This window comes from Dicentrarchus labrax, unplaced genomic scaffold (genome assembly GCF_905237075.1).
Source record: "Dicentrarchus labrax unplaced genomic scaffold, dlabrax2021, whole genome shotgun sequence".
Lineage (NCBI taxonomy): Eukaryota > Metazoa > Chordata > Actinopteri > Moronidae > Dicentrarchus > Dicentrarchus labrax.
In genome coordinates this window covers 7,336,435-7,360,465 of record NW_026136718.1, presented here as the reverse complement: position 1 = coordinate 7,360,465, position 24,031 = coordinate 7,336,435, and the positions used below count along the sequence as shown (strand labels likewise).

The 24,031-nt window shown below is 40.1% G+C and overlaps 1 protein-coding gene across 2 annotated transcripts; it reads left to right on the top strand.

Annotated features, from left to right (window-relative positions):
- The first annotated feature begins 247 nt into the window (after window positions 1-247).
- Window positions 248-18,523, top strand: tie1 (tyrosine kinase with immunoglobulin-like and EGF-like domains 1). 2 transcript variants are annotated; one of them, XM_051375719.1, is made up of 24 exons: window positions 248-547; window positions 1,671-1,967; window positions 2,106-2,216; window positions 2,373-2,528; window positions 3,475-3,606; window positions 4,413-4,553; window positions 4,680-4,808; window positions 5,041-5,186; window positions 6,211-6,355; window positions 6,495-6,653; window positions 7,130-7,270; window positions 8,765-9,067; window positions 9,544-9,834; window positions 10,387-10,580; window positions 10,761-10,907; window positions 10,997-11,060; window positions 11,242-11,352; window positions 13,777-13,967; window positions 14,559-14,672; window positions 15,207-15,277; window positions 16,376-16,416; window positions 16,636-16,732; window positions 16,827-16,926; window positions 17,449-18,523. In XM_051375719.1, the coding sequence occupies exons 1-24, from the start codon at window positions 484-486 to the stop codon at window positions 17,518-17,520; spliced, it is 3,417 nt and encodes a 1,138-aa protein (XP_051231679.1). In that variant the 5' UTR covers window positions 248-483; the 3' UTR covers window positions 17,521-18,523. The 2 variants fall into 2 exon arrangements, with proteins under 2 accessions (XP_051231679.1, XP_051231680.1); XM_051375720.1 differs by lacking the exon at window positions 8,765-9,067.
- The last annotated feature ends 5,508 nt before the right edge of the window (window positions 18,524-24,031 follow it).

Below are 24,031 nucleotides of genomic sequence, written 5' to 3'. Positions count from 1 at the left end.
TTTAGACAATATAGGTCTATAGTGCCACAGAAGATTAAAAGTGACGTTTCACTGCTAAAACAGTAGACATTCGTAAGATACTACAGAATCAGTTGTATGCAAAAACTGTCAGAGTGTTTGGCATTGTACTGGAACAAAAAGTGACAAAGTTTAAACTCATAAATGCATTAATCGGATCGGGGAGGTCTGGAGCGCCAGCAGTCCTCCGCTGTCTGGTGACGCTCTTCCTTCCTTTCCCACCCAGAGAAAGCTGAGCTTTACCGTAGATCCAACTCTGTGCTTTGTGTGACGGACCGTGCTACCATCTCTGAGAGCTACACAGAACCGTTATAGTCGATACAGAAGAGATTTTACACCTGAACTGGAGCGCTGGGTGATTCGCCAAGTTATGCGTAAAAAAGCGCACCACTCGTCGTGACGCAGCGTCACCGTTTTGGATGTACTCTCTCGTAAATCCGAGTTATTAACGACAACTTTTTTTCAATGAGGATTATAAATATCATGAGGATTTTGTGGGTATTTCTATTATGTTTCCTTGGTTTATCAGGTAAGGGGGAACTTTATAATTAAGGATGTTACCTCATAAACGGAGCAAACAATTTAAGTCGGCATTTATTATCAAGGAATGTAATGTTCATTAAGAAAGACACATTTTCTCCTCAATTCTACACTGTTTGATTGTTATAATCCTTTTTAATAATCTGTATTTAGTTAAAGTAATAAATACCCTCGGAGTGTAGAATGTAGATGTCTGAATCCTTTGGGGGGGAAATAGCTCATCCATGTTTCCTGCCATTGTTCTGTGGATCTGGGGCTTAAATATCAGTGAGAAGGAATGTTGAAGAAAAAAAAAGGAAAAAAAATACATTATTGGGTTTGGCAATTTTGTTCAAATAACTACATTCCTGGAGGCTTCTTTTGTTTTTGAACCGAAATTATGTACGGGGGCTGATATTGCGTGTTTCTCAATCCGTGTCTCAGGTGTCAGTGTTCTCAGTCAAAGAGTCACTGTTATAATGGATACTCAATGAGATTAAAGACTCTCCAACCTGTGGCAGACACAGATTTGTGAGCTACAAACTATTTTTGTGCTATGATTTTGTCCTGTACTTCCTGTGTCCAAGTCTACAGCACAAGTTTGTGAGTCAGGTGTATTCAAATATTCATATATATTTAACCTAGAACACATGCCAAACGGATGTTTTCCATTGTGAGCTAAGTTTATTGTTAGAAACATTTGGGATTTATGTATCAGAATACAAACATTTCTATTTAAACACAATAACTCTGTATGAAGCGTGAGAAGTACCACGTGGTAGAGATGCTGAGACAGAGTGACTGTGATTTTTTAACCAACTGAACAATACATATTTTATTGGTTTCACTTAGAATTGCAAAAATGTATCACAGGTTTCATCATCATATTTTTAAGCAACAGCCCAAAGTAACCAAAGTGGTTTACAGTTATGGGTCTTCACCGGTAATCGTATACTTTACAATAGTTTTTTTTCCTACTCTTTTCATTACCCTGGGGAATGGGTGATGCTAAATCTCCTGATACAAAATGTTTGTGAATCCCGAAGTAGTCTAATAATCAAGTCAAGCTCTTTATGACTCTAATAACATGCCAGTTTGTCAGACTGTTCCAAACACAATGTCCTGTCCCACAGATGCTGTGATCGACTTGACCATGATCTCCACAGTAGAGGTCACCAACGTCAATCACTTCACCATCTCTTGTATCAATGGAGAGCGCAGCCCTGCCCAGGTTGAGCTGGACATCAAGAGAGACAACAAAATCCTCATATTCCCCAAGAAGCCAAATTTTCAAGTGCATAAGCCCAGGAACAAGGAGGCAGAGGCCAGAGACTTCCGTGACCTGGATCATATTGGTATTTTCTACTGTGAATCCACTCAGGAAGTTCCCCCACTTGAGACGGTCACAATGATCAACAACGTTGGTAGTGGTGGGTTCAGACTTAATACAACCTATATATCCAGTTTTTACTTCCCGTTATGGCCTGATTATACAGCTTTATTATGCATCCAGTTTGGATGGCGTTTCATGTTTGGAAAATAACTGCGTGCTACTGTGTTCCCTACAGCAAATTTTGTCCCAACTCACCTTACAATGACTGCTAACAAAGGAGAGACAGTTCACCTCAGTATGCAGCTTCTCAGCTCCCAAAAGAGAGATGTGACCTGGAAGTACAACGGTAAGCCAGCTTAAGACGGTAGCAGGACATGTTTAGCAGGACAGAGACAGTCGACTAACAATCATATACTTCTAGAGCTAGAGCCAATCAGGATAGAAAACTACTTTTTTACGCATTGGAAACTATGCAATAAATGTTTTTTTGTCTTTTGTGTAGGAAACTATTATTATATGACTCACTGGAATGATATGATCAATCGCACAGCTGTACTGACAGTGGAGAATGCAGTTTTTGCCAATCAAGGCATCTACAGCGCCAGCTACGTGGGGGACAGCCCCCTCAAGGGAGCCTGGATGAGGCTCATTGTCAGAGGTTTGTTGGATAATGACATTCACACACTCAGAAACACTCACACTCACACACACACACACACAACCATTTGGGAATAAGAACGGGCTGTGAAGTGTGTAGGAGAAGCTACAGTATTCATGAAACTTGCATGGTCTATCTACAGCCAGTGTTTGGTGTGTCCCTTCTGGGCTACTGTATAGCAACATGGCAGATCAACATGGCAGACTCCATGGAAGGTGACCCGCAGCATCTATAGATAAAAACAGCTAATTCTCATGAAAAACAGTTCATGAAAACACAATAATTCCTATATTCAGGTGATTATACACTAAAAAACCTATGAATGTTATATTCCACTTCTGCCAATACACCATGATGTATTTTAATGAGACAGCATGTGTTTGTTTCATTTCCTGTAGCTCAGTATCGTAAAGAGACATCAGCAGTAACAACACCATCTCCACCCTCCACCTGCTCAGCTTTGAGATTACCCCGTTCTCTCTCCCTCTCTCTCTCCCCTCCTCTCTCTCCCTCCCTCTCTCTCTCGCTCTCTCTCTCTCTCTCTCTCTCTCTCTCTCTCTCTCTCCCTCCCTCCCTCCCTCCCTCTCTGTCTCTCTCTCTCTGTCTCTCTCTCTCGCTCTTTCTCTCTCTCTCTTTCTCTCTCTCTCTGTCTCTCTCTCTCTCTCTCTCTCTCTCTCTCTCTCTCTCTCTCTCTCTCTCTCTCTCTCTCTCACACACACTCACACGCCTCTCACACTGTCTGCTTGATAAACTGTCCAAAATACAACACAAATAGACAAAAAACATAAATTTGATGTCATTACCAAGATTGTCAATAGCAGATGCAGTAAGACAGTTATATGGGGTTCAATAGACTGAAAGCTCCCACTTTTACATGCAGTTTCAAACAAGCTGTTCACATATCCAAAGAGAATATGTATGGATATTGTTTTTTCCCCCGCTATAGACTGTCCCAGTAAGAGGTGGGGTCCTTACTGTGACAAGGACTGCCCAGAGTGTCTCAATGGTGGAGTGTGCCATGATGCCGACGGAGACTGTATCTGCCCTCCAGGATTCATGGGAACACGCTGTGAGACAGGTTTGTACTGTACTCAATACAAATTACTTTGCGAGTATACTAGTTGTTGTGTGTGTGTGTGTGTGTGTGTAAATGTGAGAGAGAGGGAGACGGACAAATAGTGAAGCAGAGAGATAGAGAAAGTGTATAAAGTCTGATTTCCATCGTACTTCATAAGGAGAAGTGTCTGATTGAGATTAAATCTCACAGCAATGTAGTTGTTAAGATATTTAGGAAAAAAAATCAACATCATGATGGCCCTACAGGAAAGGTTAGGCCCAACAACCTCAACTTTTGCCATAAAACTGTCACAAACTTATTGTTATACGAAACAATTTAAAACTACAAAGGATAAACATATTAACATTTAGTAACAATTTCTTGGATTTGATTGGTGACCGAGTGGTTTTCCTCAGTACCAATGGATACTGGGTAAAATTATCCAGTACTGCATTTGTGCTATATTGACCCAAATTGGGTGTTAAGCTGTTAGTAGAAAGTAGTAAGTAGTAAGTAAAGTAGTAAGTAAGGACATGTGGGGTATACTTCATGGTAGACATTAGATCAACATTATACCTTCACTGCGTTTGGGTGATGTGCCTAAACTGTTATTATGTCATAAGGTCAGCAGTGAAGGTTTTAGTTCTCCTGATCATCATATATAAGCAGCTCTCACATTTCATATAACTGTATATTATTTTCTAGACTGTATGATAATGCAATCAAATGGCAGACTACTGTCAAGCCACGTTGAGGCATGATACAGCAAATGTCAAGGAATTTAAATAAACACATTTGTAAATTTGTCTTTCTCTGATGACTTGCAGCCTGCAGAGAAGGAATGTTTGGCCGAAACTGCCAGCAGTCATGTGGTTCTGAAATGAACTGCAAAGGGCTTCGCTTCTGCCTACCAGACCCATACGGCTGCTCCTGTGCCAGTGGCTGGTTTGGGAGTCGCTGTGAGGAGGGTTAGTACTATAGTTTGTCAATTTTTTTTTCTTTTTACTAAAGTAAATACATGTAGGTTTAATAACCCGTTTTTACCCTTTTGTGTGTCACATCATGAACCGTAGTTCTCTGTTTTCTGTTGTCAGCTTGCCATAATGACATGTATGGACCAGATTGCAAGCTGAGCTGTGAATGTCAGAATGGTGGAGTTTGCAACCGTTTCAGTGGATGTCAGTGTCCCACAGGGTGGGGAGGACAGAACTGTGAGAAGTCTGGTAGGCGTCCACACATCATATTAATCCTTTTTTTGTTTCTTCCTTTATCTCTTCCTCCTCTAAGATTGCATTTATTCTTTCTCCTCATCACTGCACAGCTCATTTACGTTCATCTATTTTTTCATCCAATAATTTTTTCTGTCATCCCTTTCTCTACTGCCACATCCTCTGTCACTACCTACATTGTCATTTCTTGTACATATCTCTGTTCCATGTGGCTTTTCTTTTTCAGACCGGGCTCCCCAGATCTTGGATTTGGATTGTAATTTGGAGTGGAATCTGAACTCCAGCCCCAAGATCTTTTGTTCAGCAACAGGCAACCCCCTGCCCAGCCATAACAGCATTGAGCTGCGAAAGTTGGACAGCACTGTGCTCAAGGTACAAAGACCAGCAGCTGCTTGCAACACTCCTCCAAAGATAACTTACTGTCTGAATAAAAATAAACAACATACACAGATTGGATCAAATTTAAGGTAGTCAGGCAGAGATGGTGATCTAGTACTGTACAAAGGCTGCCAAAGTGGGTGCACTCTGCGGTGCCTTGAGGACTGGCACATTTATCATAATTGTCCATTTATTGTGTATTTTTAATAATGTTTTGACAAGTTAAAAAAGTCAGCAAAATGTATTTTAACTAAGTTTTAATGTTACACTCAGGAGCTCAGCAACAAGCAATGGAAAGATTCAAGACATTAAGCAAAAAGAAATGCTGATACATCTCAGCCCTCAAAACAGTATGAATCTGAGCCAACCAACTAAACTAATATCAGATTGCTCACTACTACAGCAAAACAGACTGGCTGCTTGAGGGAGACAGTAATCATTGTCCAGTAGTGCATTCATGATCTGGCTCTCTCATCCCTGGTATGAAAACAAGACAAGAAACTGCCTTTGAAGTTCTTCCAAAGCTAATCTACTCCTGATTCTAGCTTCATACGTACATACATAAGAAAATATACTTCCCAAAATATCTAGCTGCTGTGTAAAAGGTAATAATTGTTACATAAAATAAATAAAATGGTAAAAAATCAATTCAAATTGTACTATGCCTTTAAGATTGGGCTGATGATTACAAGGTTGAGTCAAGCTTTGAGGAAGTCAACAACACAATGGCCTGACCAGATAAGGCTGTATCACTCTACAATCCAGCAGTTACCACGTGTTGCCTATAAGTGACGTGTTCAGTTTTCTGTGTTATCCTTTCCGTGCTGTTTCCTTGATAATAAAAAATAATTTGATAAAGAATTGTACCGGCACTTCCCACAGGAACTAAGAAATGTTTCACAGTGAAAACTTTCTGAGCACAAGTCCAAGCAGCGGCAAAAATGGGCACAGGAAATGGAAATGTGGTTTTCATCATGCATTGCATTGCTATTATGTATATTATGTATTTTACTCTCAGGCCTCTCGCACTGTCATGGACTCAAATAAGAGCACAGCCCTGTTTGAGATCCCTCATCTGAGTGCACAGCAAGGAGGGTTGTGGGAGTGCAGGGTGTCCACTAATGGAGGCCAGGACTCCCGCAAGTTCAACCTCACAATTAAAGGTCTGTGTGTATGGTTTCTTTTGAGTAAGTTTGAATTAAGAGGAAAGGATGTTGTTTTGTGACCTTTTTTAGTATGCAGGCACATCACAGGACAGCAGCAAAGATCACATTTTTTAAATCTTTTGCTGTGTCTACTCAGAGCCCCCTGTGCCCACTACTGCTCCCAAACTGCTGGAGAAAAGGAGTAAACAGCTGCTGGTGATGCCGGTGAGCTCCCATAGAGGAGACGGCCCCATTGTCTCCACCAGGCTCCTCTACAAGCCTGTGGAGAACGGAGATTCTTGGTCCTCCATCATAGGTAAGCAGGCAGAGCTTTCATTCCAAGATGGCATTAAGGCAGCATTTATCACAGAAAGGCTGCCTTTATCACAGAAACGCAGTCATCAGCATTACTTCAACATATTATATTGTTCAAATGCATAATAAAACTAATACTTAAAGACTAGCACAGACTAACTAAAATGCTTTATAACTAACAGCCCAGTCATGTTTTCTCCATGACACACTGCAGGTTGTGTAAAGAAATAGATCTTCTCATAGAGTGTGCATCACCTCCTACTGAGTTCAAGTTTCTCCAAAAACGTCTCATTATATAACATGTAACAAAAATGTGTAACCTCTGAATATTTTAATACTTTTAAATGTGTTTTCTATGTATCTATAATTCCTTTAGAGATATATGTTTCAAGCTAAATGTTCCAACCAAATTTTCTGCTGTAAAACCATGAATTAAACCTTATGTATTCAGCATTTCTCACATCCTCTTTCTTTTAGTTTATAGTGACAAAGAGCCCATCACACTGATGAACCTGGAGCCTTCAACGCGCTACCGCGTCCGTGTCCAGCTGAGTCGTCCTGGGGAAGGTGGAGAAGGGGCCGAGGGTCCAGAGGCCATCATGGAGACTGATTGTCCCGGTAAGACCCACAGATAACAAGGCTCATAGGGATCACACACTTACAATACATGAGTATATTTAACTGGAAATCTTGCCTGGGAACAAATGTCTATAGTCTGAACCACAGTAATTAAGCATGCATAATTATCTTGTGACTGGTTAGACTAAAATAAAATTCTCATTATTTTTGCTGTGCAGTGCTGTTCCCAGGCCTTAAGGAGCCAGTTGTCTTTTCCCGAGTGAGCATATCTGTCCTGATGACTCAAGTCTGGGGCAAATATAGAAAGATTCAGCTGGACTGAAATGATCTGAGGGCACTTTGCCAAGATAAAATAGAGACACAATGGGGTCAAAACGAAAATAAGAAAAAATAAAAATGATTTTAATCAGTGAGCTCGGAATCACAAACTGATCAATAGCGAGAAACCTGAATTCAAGAGGCAGACAGGATTTTATTCCTCAATTACTGTGATGATCAGTGATGACTGTGGTACAGAGGGAGAGAGCATATCTGAGTGTGTGAGTCCAGAAAAGATAATCAAAAAACTTATATGGGAAAAGGATTGTTTTGGAGTGTCATAGTTCGCATAGTTATATTGACTTTGACTCTTTGGCAATATGTGGTTGGGTCCATGTGTAAAATGGAACAAATTGTATTTCTTACAGGAACGTTGGTTTTTTTAGTCTTGCACAAGCACAAACTATTTGTAATAGTTTATTTAGTGATTGTTATTTCTTTGGGAATGACCACAAAACAGTTTATGGACAATGGAGTGAGAAATCATATTCAAAATGACATATAATGCAAATAACATTTTAGCATATAAAAATATTGTCTTGCCCCTAATAACAGTTTGTGGGTTCATAATAGAGCTAACAGTGTCCCAAATAACTAACTTTATATTTGCAGTTAGTGTACACAAAGTCAAGATATTTATAACTGTTTTAGACTGAAAGGAAATGATATAATGCTTGCACCATGAAAAAGATTCAATTAAATTTCAATTGGGGAGGTGTTCCTGAAGCTGTTTCATCATCATCATCATCATCATCATCATCATCATTTTTTTCCACCTCCGCTTCCTTTGTGCAGTGCATTGTGGGAGAACAGCAGTGCATAACAATCCGTTAGAACACCCTAAAAGTATGCATACTGACTGTTTTGAGTATACTTTATCTTGTCACATTTTACATTTAAGCAGACAACATACTCAGTCATCCACAGACATGCAAACACAGGTCTTTGGACTGAAGACAACCAGAGCACCCTTATGGATAAGTTCCGAGAGGACCAGCCCCAAGACTTAAAGCTAGTAGCTTCTGGTTGTGAGCAAACAGTCCTGCTACTGTACAGCAGCCAATTCAAATATAAATGAAGGGAACCGTCCAGTTCACTTCAAAATACTTTATTCATCCCTCAGTGGGCAATTTGAGGGAATCGTTACTGACCTAATAACAGAAATTTAGGAGCTGTTAGTCCCCTCAGCTCATCCTGTGTTCTCTGTCGCTGCAGAGCCCACAGTTCAACCTGAGATTGACATCAGCTCGGTGGAAGGCCGCATAGCCACTGTACGCTGGCGACTGCCCCCCAACAATGGCATTAATGCCGGCACAGCCAGTGGCTTTTTAGTGCAGCTCTTCGGGCCACCGCCCTACAGTGAGAAACTACTGGAGGAGACCACTCTGCTCAATGTGCTTTCCACAAAATTCCACAACCTGGAGTACCAGCAAGACTACACCGTGGTGGTGAGCCTCATCAACTGTGGCAGCCAGGGGCCACCCTCCAAACCCTACCAGTTCAGCATCCACAGCCAGGGTAACTTGAACCTCTGCAGTTAATAAAAATGGAAAAAAACATAACGGGTAACACAGTATACAGTATGTTAAAGGCTCATATGTATTTAGTGTTGTTGTTAATGTTAATTATACAAGATAAATAAATGGGATGATGCTTCTTAGACTCACTTCAAACACTCAGGAAAAGAGTAGGATTAGTGCTTGGTTACTTGGTGGCTCTCTCCCTGCCCACAAACCTTAAAAGAAAAAGTTTAGCAGCTGATTGGTGTCAAGGAATAATCGGGTTTAGTTTGCAATCAGCGGAGATCAACAAGTTAGATAAAGATCTATCCAATAGAATGGCAGTGCATGCTGTTAAACGCTTGTTGGTATTTTAGCTTTCCCAGAGCATCCAAGCATAAAAGCCTGTGACTGGAGTAGTAATTTAATTTTGCAATATAGTTTTACAGAGTAACAGTTGATTGCCCTAGCTATGATGATATCTCTGTGTCTCAGGTCCATCTTCTCCACGCAACGTCCAGGCCCAGCCTCTGTCTGTGTCAGCCATCCAGGTGAGGTGGCAGCACCCTGAAGATCCCAATGGGGGGATCATTAAGTACGTCATAGAGTACCAGCCAGTTGGCCAGGGGAACCCTCACTCTTGGGTGGACATAGATGATAGAAACAAGACCACCAAAGATGTGACAGCACTCAACGCCAGCACGCTCTACCAGTTCAGAGTCAGGGCTGTCTCTAAAGTGCCAGGAGAGTGGAGCAAGTTTGTTCAGGCGATGACACAAGGGGATGGTGAGTAGGAAAGTTAATATCTGCTCACCCACCAATGACATGTTGATATTGTTAAATAATACAAATTTACATGATGGATTTGGGACCTAGATATGGAATGTCAGACCATAAAGGTTTGAGAAAACCCTGAAGTCTATCCTCTATGGGTTGGCACACAAGGGCAGGAATGATACAGCAAATCTGGCACATTTTAAATGACTAGAATGGATAATCTTTTCAAAGGAATGATTAAATTGTTTTGTGTACTGGTCTAAATTAAGGTTTCGTGGACATTCATTTATTTTTCCTTTAGGCTAAAAGTAGCTCTCTGTGGAAAATTTCTACTCTACTGTACTTGTTGCCAATATTGGGCTTTTCCCAGGTGACGTTGAACAAGACCACCCACACAGGGAAAGGGATTTATAATAATACATAGCCTATTTATCTCCACTATCTCAAAATCATCTACATCTCCCTACTTGTTTTTTTCTCTCTATCTTCTGTCCTTCCTCTCCATCCTCCCTCCTTCCCCTCCATCCTCCCTTTCCAACTCTTCCCCTCTGCCAAAAAAAGGCCTTCAGAGTTTAACCCCGACCACCCAGGGTGTGGCTGGGAGGCCTGCTGGGGATGGTTACCAGCTGTTGGTGGCAGTGGTGGGCTCGGTAACTGTCACCTGTGTGACTATCCTGCTGGCGCTGTTGGCTCTTTTCTTCATCCGCAAGACGCTGCTCAACCGTCGGCGCACGTTCACCTACCAGTCCGGTTCGGTAAGGATGCACCAGGATTTGTTAAAGATTTCTGTTCATTAGACTTTCGGAAAGCTGAGGGATTTGGTTGACATCACAACTGATCTGACAAAGCTCAAGTGTGTTTTGAGAAAATCCTACTTTAGAGAACTTTAATATATTTGTATTTATTGCCAAGCTTAAGACTGTTCATACCTCCAGGGTGAGGAGACTATTCTGCAGTTTAACTCAGGAACACTGACCCTGACACGGAGACCGAAACCAACGCCAGAGCCCCTCACCTATCCAATCCTTGAGTGGGAGGACATAAAGTTTGAAGATGTCATTGGAGAGGGCAACTTTGGCCAGGTATTAGGATATTTTCAATTTCTCTCCTTTGGTTGCCATTCTGTATTCAATGGGTTAAGCATGTCAGCTAAAAACTGTTTCAAAACCAGGTCATCAAAGCCATGATCAAGAAGGATGGCAATAAAATGAGCGCAGCCATCAAGATGCTGAAAGGTAACTTTTGCACACATTCATGCAAGCACAGACGCTGTACATGTATTGCACACAAACAGAGAGCAAATGTAATCCCAATGCAGTGCATTCCTAGACTGAAAATTTCATTTCAAAGACGCCAGCTGAAGCTGCTTTGCTTGCACTTTATTTAATGATGCTGTGTGTGCTGATCTTCCTGCAGAGTTTGCCTCAGAGAATGACCACCGAGACTTTGCAGGCGAGCTGGAGGTGTTGTGTAAACTAGGCCAGCATCCCAACATCATCAACCTGATAGGAGCCTGTGAGAACAGAGGTGAGTGAGCGACATCTAGTGGCGTTTATGGACATGGACGTGCTTTGGAGTTAATGCCTCTGAAGACATACTGATGGTGACAGTGTAATACTGATTTTGGCAGGCACATGGATTCACAAGTTGTACAAATCTATAAGCTGTTTTATGCAAAACTAAGAAGATTGTATGTATGTTACCTTACTTTACTTATCTGGTATCCTGGCAGAATAAATAAATAATAAGAATAAGAATCAAACTGCTTAGCTACAGCCCCACTAAACAGTATAAAGTATCTAATTTATGTAATAAATCAATTGGTATTACTTTATTTACTATATAAAGCATATATATGAAAATATAAAATACAAATGTTTTACAAAATAATCCAAATTCAACAGAAGGTCCACTTACTAGCTTTCTCTGTATCAGTCTTTATCAACGGAGTTGTCATGGAGATGTGCTCCAAATGTATTTCCTAGTACATTTTTGTTCAATATATGTTAGTGGTGACTTTGTAAGGCACTGACACTATGCAGTTATACTAGATCCTACTTCTATCTATCTTTAATTAACTTCACCTGTATTTAGTACTGTACAGGAACAGGTTCAATTCTTTGTGCTTGAGCTCCAAACAGATACTCCCCATCTGATCCTCTGTCATCTGCACCTGGAAAGCACCAGGATGTGTCCAATCTAAATAATCCTTGCCTGCCATCGCATTTGTTTAACTTGTCCATGTGCCTCACAAGCTGCTGTGTCATGTATTTGTATAAGGTTTCCTTGGCCCTGGTTCTTACCACGGAGTATCACTTTCCCACAGCTACATCCGACGGCTTCTACATTGAATAATTGAATTGCTTTTGTTTAATCAATGATTGATAACTCACGAGAGAGGAAGTCTAGTATGGAAAGCACATCAGTGAGTACATTACCAAACCAAATCAGCCTTGAAAAATAAACATCTGACTAATTCGGTGGTTTCACTTTCAGGTAGCACTTGACTCTGCAGGCCGTCACAGCGCTGTGTTTACATCTGTTGTTCAACTCAGGTTCTCTTTTATTTAGTGATAAGAGTACATAAGTTCATATATACTGCACTACCAGAAATGCTTATTACATTTACAATATGGAATGACTGGCTTGGCGCACAAACTGACTGTAAAATAGAAGGAGGAAGGATGAAAGGAAGGAAGGATGGAAGAAAGAAAGAAAGGATTGTTGTAGGGAAGAAGGGAAGGAGGAAAGCAGGATGATAGTAAAGAAAGAAAGTGATAAAGGCATAGTCACTGGCTTGCAGTGGTAACATGAGCTGTTACTCAATTTCTTTTTCAGCGTTTTGGGAGTTTTCTGCTTCATCTTTTTCTGGTTTCAGGCTTTAGTTCATTTGATCCATTCAGCATCTGTCTATAATTTAAAAAAAGGGGGGACATATATGGTGTTTTTATCCGCTCATACAGCTTCTCATCTTACAGAGATCTGGAATAAGTTCACTCTTCAGATATGAACATTGTGAAAGAATTAGGTGTGTGCAGGAGGAATTCATTGAAATTCTGAACGGCTGGACAGGAGGAGGAAATGAGCATAGAAGATATCTGATAGATACTCAAATTCCAAGGGGAAGATAAAGATTGAAAAACAAAAAAGTATGCATCCTCTAGATCAGCTTTTTTGCTGATCTCTCTGGTGACTGTATGCCTTATTTATACTGCCAATGCTATATGCTGATACACTACCAAAAATACACATTAACATATGTCCATATACAGTATTTCACTGTGCTAATATTCTTGGTTTGAGGAGAAGATATTTTACTGTTTGAGTTTGAGCAAAGAAATTGAGTTGCAAAGACATTGCTGCAGGAAACACAGCATGTCCTGATTAGCATAACCTCTTGTAGCTGAGAAGGAACATAATTGTATTAGGTCGTAGTTCTTTGACTTGCCTGTCCTTTGCCCTGTTATTCTTTCCTTCCACATATGGTATTAACAAATTGTGTTGGCACTCTGACTGGTCCTGGTGAAATCAACATGAACCCTTTCCAACAAGCACAAATACCTCATGACCTGTAGAAACTCTGACTTTGGCTGGAAGCCGTCATCTATTAACAAAGCCTCAGCCATCTGGTTGAGCTCTGTGAGGATTTCATGAAATGCGTGGTTTACCTCTGTCTGTGTCAAGACAGAGCTGTTGAAGGCCAAGCCCCTTACCAGCTGTAGCTGCATCTCTCCCTGGCCTATTGCAAGCACGCCAGCCAAGGCCATAGTCACAGTTTTTAGGGAGAAGAAGAGGACATTCTCATTGTTAAGTTTCCAGAATTAAAGTAGTGGCCCAAATCCTATTATTCCTCATTTTATTTAGACATCAAACATCATAAAAAGGGTAAAAGAACAGGGTATAGTGCAGACTCTGTCCTCCTCCTAATGTTACTCCCTCTGTCTTCTCCAGGTTACCTGTACATAGCCATCGAATACGCTCCCTATGGTAACCTTCTCGACTTTCTGAGGAAGAGTCGAGTGTTGGAGACCGATCCTGCCTTTGCCAAAGAGCATGGCACTGCTTCCACCCTAACCTCCCAGCAGCTGCTGCAGTTTGCTGTAGACGTGGCAACAGGGATGCACTACCTAAGTGACAAACAGGTAGGAGTAGAAACAGCATGTATGTGGGAGGCTGGTTGTATATTTCTGCGTGTGGATGAGTGCAGTCTCTCTTAACAGGATTTTTATCAAGTTACCCATGATAGTTTATATTCATAATGTAATAAAATTACATCTTTAAGTCAATTCAGTAACTTCTAATGAGGATAGATGTAATAATGGTATAAAACCAGTTAAACATTTCCTAGTGATTGCAACATAGTACAAATATTATATGAACTGTCCTTACTATGTCATAAGTAATACTTAATACAGTATTTTGTAGATGATATAGTAAAGCTGACAGTGTAGTAATTCAAAAGAAGCTGCAATAATTGAGCTATTCCATTATTACTCCCCATTTTAAGTAATAGCTGCTTAAGTATAATGATGTGATTGTGATAAATTGCTCAAGCAAATTATTATATCAGAAGCTTGTTTATATCTTTGGTCCATTTAGAAGGGCATTATAATGCTGTTACATTATCCTGACTGAGATATGACTTTATCACTTAATACACTGAACTGAAGCTGATGTACAGAAACATCATGATTGTTTAACGCCTCTCCTCTCCTCCACTCTCTTGGAACTAGTTCATCCACAGGGATTTGGCAGCCAGGAATGTCCTTGTAGGGGACAATCTTGTGGCGAAGATAGCAGACTTTGGCCTTTCCCGTGGTGAGGAAGTTTACGTTAAGAAGACAATGGTGAGTGAATGGTGACTTTTTCCAGAATTTTTTTGTTTTTGTTTTTGCTTTTTAGTTTTAGCTAACAATGGGTACTTGTTGTTTGGGAGACAAGTTTTTGTATTATTCCAAGTATTTCCACTTTAATAAGAGTGAATAAATGCTATTGATATCAGTTGTTATAAAGCACTCATTTCTCACAAGTTGAAGACAATAACTAAAAGAAATAGCAAAAGACTAATTGCACAAACAAACTGTAACAGAAATTTTACCTGTAGATCTTGCATATGATGAACATTTGTGACACCATGTTTGTGAAATAGTCTGTTAATTAATAAATATGATTATTATATATTATTATAATTATACCTCAGAAAGCAACTGAGAGATTCCTGATAGTAGGTGATATGGCCTATAGAGGGCAGTCACGTACAGCAATGTCGACTATAAATTATCTATTCCATTTTTTAATATTCACAATTAGACTCTTCACATGTGTGACCACGCTGTCAACATAGCAGCTGGTTTTACATGAAACTGTTGCTTGCCTTTCAGGGGAGGCTGCCTGTACGCTGGATGGCCATTGAGTCCCTGAACTACAGCGTGTATACGACCAAGAGTGATGTGTAAGTCACAATGTTTGTCCCACAGGCATTTCCACATCTGTAGGGTTATGTTCATTTGACACTGCTGTACCAACATGCAAAAATATTTCAGAGAACTTTAGGGGCATATTGAGCAAGATGGCATGCTTCTTATGTTGCAAACAACAAAACCTTGGTTAAAGTGGTTCAGGCACACTTCCTGAAGTATAATCTCTAATCAACATTTTTTCATAATTAAAATGCTTCCTTCTAATTTTTTCTTCAACAGAAACCTTATTAAAATTATTACAGCCTCTAGTGTAGTTCAAAATATGTGCACAACAGAACGCTTGCCCACAGAAAACAACAAATCATCCCTCTGTCACTGATGGAGTGATAATAGTGTGCAGTGTAACTGATAAGCACAGCCAGGAAGCCTTGGGTACAACTTAGCAGACAGACAAAGACGTTGGTCTGTCAAATGGAGACTATTTATACACAGCGGATAACAAGTTAGAAGAGCGCAAGACAGCTAACGGAAGAAGTGTTAGGGTGCCTTTAGAGTCAGAGAGAGCTGTAAACATTAGTGAGAGGGAAGGACAGAAAACAAGATCTGAGACATAGTGAAGTGTAGTGCACGGAAGAGAAGAGATAACAAGGGACAGGCCAAGAGCACAAACAATACTTGTCTGCTCGCATGATCTACCACACGGCATTGCGACTTGTGAAACAAGTGGTTTTTCGAGCTAATCACATCGCAGGAAAGATGGTGGTTTCATTCTGTTGAAGCACTCAGTGGTTCCTTATCAGTTTCTGTAGATATTTATTCAAATTTTAAAAAGGATTTGGGCATTTTTTCTACGCAATGCATTGTAAAAATATCTGGGGTTTTACATGCAAAATCAAAATATTCATCCATTTTGGGGGGGACTAGATTCAAAATATTTAATCATTTATTGTATATGTCTATTATCAGGTATGAGATGCTGCAGTTGGTGCCTTTGCAAAGATTTTACCATAACTCATGACCAAAAAAAAAACAAAAGCATATGGTTAATGAATAGTTTCAGGTGTTACAAATAAAATCCTTCCTCCCATTTCTCTTCTTTGTCTTATTATTATTTGCGTCTTCTCTCCCAGGTGGTCTTTCGGTGTTCTCCTCTGGGAAATTGTAAGCTTAGGTAAGTAAGCACACTGGCTTTCACCACTCCCACCCATGTACTACTACTAAGTACAGATTTACACTTGCCAAGTGCAGAAGTTCAGGAACTTTTGTGATCATATCTACAATGACTTGCATGTGTTCATGAGAAAGCAAGAGGGTGATGTCAGTTTTATCACTGCTTGACTCACCATCACCATCATAATCATAAATCCATTTTCTCCCCTGTGTTGGTCAGGTGGCACACCATATTGTGGCATGACATGCGCTGAGCTTTATGAAAAACTGCCACAAGGCTTCAGGATGGAGAAACCCAAAAACTGTGATGATGAGATGTAAGTATTCATCATTTTGTAGTTAATGATCAGCTTATTCTGTCTTTCTTTCCTGCATTTCACCATATTCATCGATGTTTCTCTTCCTGTCCAGCTATGAGCTGATGAAGCAGTGCTGGAGGGACCGACCCTACGAGAGACCCCCCTTCTCCCAAATCTCTGTCCAGCTCAACAGGATGCAGGAGGCCAGGAAGGTAATGCTGCATTCTCACAATGTTGGCAAAAAGGGAAGAATAGGAACATGTCCTGTTGTGTTTAAACATTACTCCATGATGGTTACCCCATTGCTAAAACCATATTCATATCAGATAATTAACAACATAGTTTAAAAAAAACTATTTTGTTCATCACATTACATGGAGGGTGTTACCATTGGAATTAATTTACACTGAACTACTTCAAATTGTAGGTTTACAGCCATTTGGCATCAGTTTGTTGACACTTCTGTATACCTTCTCTCCAAGTGTGGGACATCAAAGCTATCAGAAATTCCCTTTCCCCCTATTCTCTTACACAATTAAAGCTATGATATCACATGAATGGTTTTTCCCATTCTGCACTTCATTTACGATCTGTAAAATATGACATGAATGTGTTTGAAGGCTTCAGCATTAAACAACTGATGGAGCTGTCATACTTCTAACATGCATGCCAAATACCTGGACATTTTGATTATTAAACAAAAAATCTTAAATCACAAGCTATCCATCTTCCAGGCTTATGTGAACATGGCTCTTTTTGAGAACTTCACCTACGCTGGGATAGACGCCACAGCCGAGGAGGCCTGACTACCAGCCCCCCCAGGCCCTAGCATGCCACGTAGCACCAAGAGAAAGTCCAGAGGATGGTCGCCGCGTTACTGCCACCTCCCTGCTGCTCAACGTCAGGACAGGAGGACCAGGCGCTCTACCAAAGCCACCCAGCTATAGATGGAGGACTGTGAAAGGACACTGTGTGGAGGTATCAGAGGCAATAGGAGATGAGGAGTATCGCTGGGCTTTGGACGGAGTGATGCCGTTGTTACTAATCTTTTGGGAAATACTTACCCCCTGTCACTACAAACCAGTCCCAGAAAAAGACACAACATTGTACCTTTTGCCATTACAAGAGTTACAATGTTGTACCCTTTTCTCTGAGTGTTGAGGGGAAGCGGCAAAAAAGGAGCTATGTGACTTGCTGAAACACCACAGGGTCTGTGGGGTGTCGACGCTGGACTTTTTAATTTTCTCTCTGTCTCTAAATGGAGACGGAAATCTTTTCGTGAAGATGAAATTAACAGGACACAGTGTGGATCACAAACATTCAATTCTCAGACTGTTAAGAAAGGACTAAAGACGCATACAATGTAGCACTTAAAACCAGACTCATTCATCCATCTGTGTCTTTTACTGTTTGCCTATCACTGCCACGTGAATGTAACTACTACTGTATGTATTGTATTGTCTCTTTTTGTTCTCTTTTTAAAGGATGCATAGATGTATCAAAGCCTCTTAGTCGAATGTAGTCAGTAAGAGACTGATATAAATGCGACCATGGTCGATGCTTTATGTGTTGCATTCAAAACTCCACCACAAGAGTAGTTGTTTGGAAAATGCTACTAATACAGGGCCGATGCACAGCCAGTCTACCAGCTATCACTGTTCTAGTTTACCTTTAACAATATACAATCTAACACAATGTATAGTAATGTAGCCATCATATGCGAATGTACAGTGTTTTTTCATTAACTGGTTCCTTGAATAAAGGTTTTGCGTGGTGACTGGACTCATCACCACAAGTACAAAAAATCAATTTGCATACGTCCAGTCTCAAGTTACAAACTGCCGTTTTAGTCACACTGATGGTGTTAATTTTAGCAAAGATTTTGCTGTGTTTTTGTTGTTGTTTCCTTTGCCTGCTTAATAGTGAGCATGGTGGGAAACCACAGGCCTGGCTACTGGGGGCCATAGTGTAGAGTTCAGGAACACTGATCTCCCCAGCTGCACAAAGCTGATCTGTCACTGTGTTTCCTCCACAAACCAACCACAGGCATATAACTGTCTGTCAAACATGGTCTTAGTGGGCTAGCTTCCTGACGACTCCCACACACTGACACCAGCTATACAACAATGCAGATGTTTAATAAGGGAACACTAAAATGTATTTTTATCCCCTGTCTGAAAATCTTTTGAGCATCAGTCGCCCTTTAGGCACCACTGTAACCCCATCTATGACTCCCTAATGCGGTCACACAATGTGGAGTTATAAAAGGGTTAGGGTTAAAAATTCAATATATTTACAGACTGCGCTGTCCACTGCTCTGACCTGCCAACTTCTGTAGGTTAGAGATGTGATACTTGTTTACTTCCTCCACCATGGAGCACCTTCTCACAGTTGTTAGAGCCATCTCTAAGCCCACAGTTGATGGGTGTTACTGAAAATGTTGAATAAGGTGTTGACTGGTCAGGTAAGAAAGATTCTGAAGCAGTGTTTGGCTAAAGGCTCAAAAATAACATTCATTACTTTAAAATAGCAATAGCATAATTATATTACAAATTAAGTTACTCAGTTATTTGATGATTTAATTGTTCCTGTCTTACCATTACTGTGGGAATTGCATCATTGTTTTAACCTGAAAACTCAGTTACCTTTCTTGTTCAGTATTGTTCATAATGATAAGTGCTGGTACCCAGTGATTTTGAAGAGAATGCCACTTAGGAAGCCTAGACAATCTTACAATTTGTCATGTAAGTTGGCTCAGCAGTCATCACACTTATCAAGACCAAATATCATCATGAAAATGTCTAAATGTCTTTTGAAAGTTAAAATGAAAAATGACGTCATCATTTAGTGGCATCCTTATTTGTGTTGTCATTCATGGCTGATTGGCTGGTTAGGCGTATTTGTTTTAAGGAAACTGAATTCTCAGAGTCAGAAAATAAGAAACTTTTGGGTAACTTGTGTACACATTTCAGAAGAGTGTCATCAAATGCACGGTGCCATCTAACCCTCACTGGGTTGGTAGAGATTATATCAGTCTGCGATCAACAGCACTTGCCTTCAGATGTTTTCCTGGTATCTAGGTCTTGTGGTCAAAGTATTAGTTTTTGAAAGCATGAGAACGTTCTGAGAAAACCCCCTTTTGATTGAAAATGATCTGGTCTCTGAATTACAGGGAGGTCTTTCTGTGGCTGCCCCATTGGACAAACAAATGTAATGTTTTCTAAAAATGTATAAGGCCTAAGCACAAAAGATAAAGTTTTACACATTAGTAGCACATATTTGATCTTTATATAGCGGTGTAAATAGGGCACAGTGTGAACTTTGAACAGACTTGAAAAGATTGGAGCATTTTCTCAGATACATGTGGATGCTGAGGTCCTCATACTTACATTATACACCACATCTGTATCCCAAAACCTATCAATTCAATTAATGTTTTTGTTATTGTAAAACTTACATGCATGCTCAGTGCTACAAGAGAGACTAAAGATAGGGCTGCAACTAACAATTATTGTCATTAATTATTAATCTGCAGATTGTTTTTGTGCGTTTAACCATTTTGTGTATAAAATGTCAGAAAATTCCAATAACAATTTCTTTCTGTTTGTCCAACCAACAGTCCAGAACCCAAAGATAACAATTTAACATCATTGAGGTAAAAACATCAAATATTGAAGTCTGTTTTCTTAAATAGCTAAAACATTTAATGGATTATCTAAGTAGTCGATCAACCAATCAGTTTGATTAGTTTCAGCTCTTCTTAGGATGAGGAATGTTTTACAACATTTTGCATAACATTGTATACACAACAAATAGGATACTGTTGTAACATAACAATGTGTAAAAGTTACAGTGGGGAGCGTATACTAATCAGGTATGCAGTACTACATTCTTTAAAATAATTGCATCCAGCAGTTACAGGATTACTTGCTAGATAGTTACCAAAGAATAGCTGAGGCTACTGCAGGGATAGACACTATTCTTTTTAAGCACTGGCCCCACGGACCACCAAGCCCTGAAATTTGCAACCCAAGTAGACTAAGACTAAATACTACAGGACATGTTACAGAGTGTAACAGGTCTACCAGGTGAGCTACCAGGGCGCCTGTCAGAGTGTAACTTATACTGGGAAGCCTGGTGTGGAAGAGGACAGTGCTTAGGAGTAGTTTGTTTGGAGGTAACCTCCTAGCGTGAGCAGAGTCAGACACAAGCAGAGTTAAGGGGTGTGGTGTGTTGTTGAACAGTAGTGTTTGGCTGGATAACAGTTCTGGGTTGTAGGCAGTGCTTAGCTGAGAGAGTTTTATATAACATATTTGCAGGCCTTACATTTCCTGTGGTGTTTGCCAAGCAGCAGCAGGAGTGTCTGAGGTGGGTTGGACTTTTGGTAATGTCGAGGTTTTGTAATTATCTGTATGATGTGGTGGTACTCAAAAGAGAACTGTATAAAAACAATCAAAAAAAAAGATCAGCTCAAGCTCATCTCTGATCAATATTCAGAGGAAATAATCTGCTCAAATCTCTATTTTACTATGTTGGTTGTTCTCTACTGTTTTTGTACTGAATATAATATTGAATAGATAAATAAAAAACAAGTGACATAAAATATGTCTCTTTGGGTTGTCAGTTTACACAGTGAACGAAAGGGTGTACCTTAAGGAAAAAGGTTGGGAACTGGTGGACGCAGGAAGTAGTCCTGAAATCAGACATGGCCTAATAAAAAACAGAAGCTAATTTCTTTACTATCTCCTATCTTACTTAATGGGATTTACATGCATAGTGCATTCGTATTTGTAGTAGGAAATAGGCGTAACATTTTTTTTTAATAGTGTTATACAGAAACAACTTCATTTACGGCAAGGCTGATGGAATTTATAACCCGTCAATACATTGAGGGGTTTAAGGAAGTTTAGAGTATGACACTGAATTGAAATAACCATAGACTTCAGGGAACTTGGTCCGACAGACAGAGAGTTTACAGGGTAGCTGCAGTTGTTCTGAGACACAAATAGGCCATCAGTAAAACAGGATGTGGATATAGATCTAGATTATGAAATATATTGGGTAACTAGAGATTGCTCTACTTTTTTGTGGTTTGGCCGAGTATTAGTTTGTTGCATAGCATTTAGTATGGCATCATTAAATAGTTTCTCTGAGCAACCCCCACTCTGACTTACTTACAGCGTCCCTGCTTTGAACTAGACGTCAGCGAGGTCAACCCATGGTCAAGAGGATATTGGATTTGTTGGGTCATGTTCTTGAGCCCTTTTGCTGGCCTCACATGCCTTCACAGGTGCGGACAGCTCAGCATTCAAAGCAGGGCTAGGCGATATACTCAAATACTGGAATATCAATAAATGTGCGATTCAGTGTTCAGTGTTTACTCTGGCCATGGCTTTTCACAGTCAGGAAAAAATCTGTAAAGAGTACAAGAAGGCACCAACACACAGCCTTTCAGTAATTATATTGCAACCTGAGCTTATCTACACACTTTACTACCCTTAATAGCATGAACTTTTTTTGTGGATGTGGCAATGTGCCGGTACTTCTCTCAAACACAGAGAAAGACTCCGTTACGCACCCAGGTTACCCACGTGTGAAACCTAACATGTGCAGATAAGCTGCGGGTGTGCTCTGTAACTAGAGGTGAAAGTATTCAGATCTCTTACTCAAAGGGCCAGTGTGTAAGATTTATTGGGGGGGTCTACTGGCAGAAATGGAATATTATATTCATAATCATGTTGTTATAATCACCTGACACTATGAAATGTTGTGTTTTTGTTACCATATGAGCTGTTTTTATGTACAGAGGGAGCAGGTTGAACCATCGTGTTTCTACAGTCGCCCGAAGGGACAAACCAAACAAGGACTTTAGTTTTCCTTTGCAAAAGGAGGGATATTCAGTCAGTTGCAATATGCAACTTCACCATTAGATGCCACTAAATCCCACACACTGGACCAAGTGTAGTAGTTAGAGTGCAGTTCCCTGCCAGGGCTTTACTATTATATCTTGTATTTATTTCATTGGTTTATTTTTGCAAGGACAGCGCACAATTAAAACCAATTGCACCATAGTTAGCTAACAGCTAATTTGCATCTGTTGTCCCTGGGCAGATAGACAAAAAACGACAACAGAACAGTAGCAACACTGCGCAAAACAGGACAAACACCCTTACAAAATAAAATAGGCAACAATTAAATAAAATCCTGACAATTTCACACATGTCCTATAATTCACTTTGATGAATATCAATTGTAAAAACTGATGACAGAAAGAAACAATTAATTATTTTTTGTTAAATTGGGTTTAATTACATCAGTTGATTAAGACGTGATTGATTACGTTTGCAGAAAACTGGTCATACAATTTAATATTAGGATTTACAGCCTTTTAATTTATTAAAGAGATTAGATATTTTGACAGAAGAAGTGTAGCAGGAAGCCAATCAGTGCAGTTATATGGGTGCTAATCATAGTTATAGTTGTGTTGCCTTTATTTATAAGAAAGAGTGCGCTGTTCACTTAATCTTCATCAACTTAATCTTAGATTAACAAATCAATTCTCGGACTCTTTAAAGAACCAAGTTAGGAAGAAGTCATTTCAGCTGACTAACATCATAAAAACCCAAATTAGTTTGAATATCAAACTATGTTTGAATAAAAGGACCATACTGGTGTACCCTGCTGCTGTGCAAAGTGTCAGGATGTGGTAAATCAGCAGAGAAAATCAGCAGAGGCAAGTTCACTTTTTTCAGTTTCCTCAGAGGGCATAAACACCCTTTTGTGTTCTTCATCAGGGAGGAGGCACTGAGAGACAGAAAGGGTCTAAAACTATGGATGTACACCAATCAACCGTAACATTATGACCACCTGGGCACCCTGGTGGTCATAATGTTATGCAGCCCCATATTAAACAAACTGTGATGCACTGTGTGTTCTGACACCTTCCACTGCTTTCCCTTGCTTGGACCACTTTTGTTAGGTACTGATCTCTGCAGACCGGGAACACCCCACAAAAGCTGCAGTTTTGGAGATGCTCTGACCCAGTCAACTAGCCATCACAATTTGGCCCTTGTCAAAGTCCCTTAAATCCTCACGCTGCCCATTTTTCCATCTAACACATCATCTTTGAGGACAAAATGTTCACTTGCTCCCTAATGTATCCCACCCCCTAACAGGTGCCATGATAACCACATAATCAGTGTTGTTCTCTTCACCTGTCAGTGGTCATAATGTTATGGCTGATCAGTGTATATACTATTAAATATTTACTCTCATTAACTCCTGCCAAACTGCCTTTTTGGTGCTCACTTCCACTGT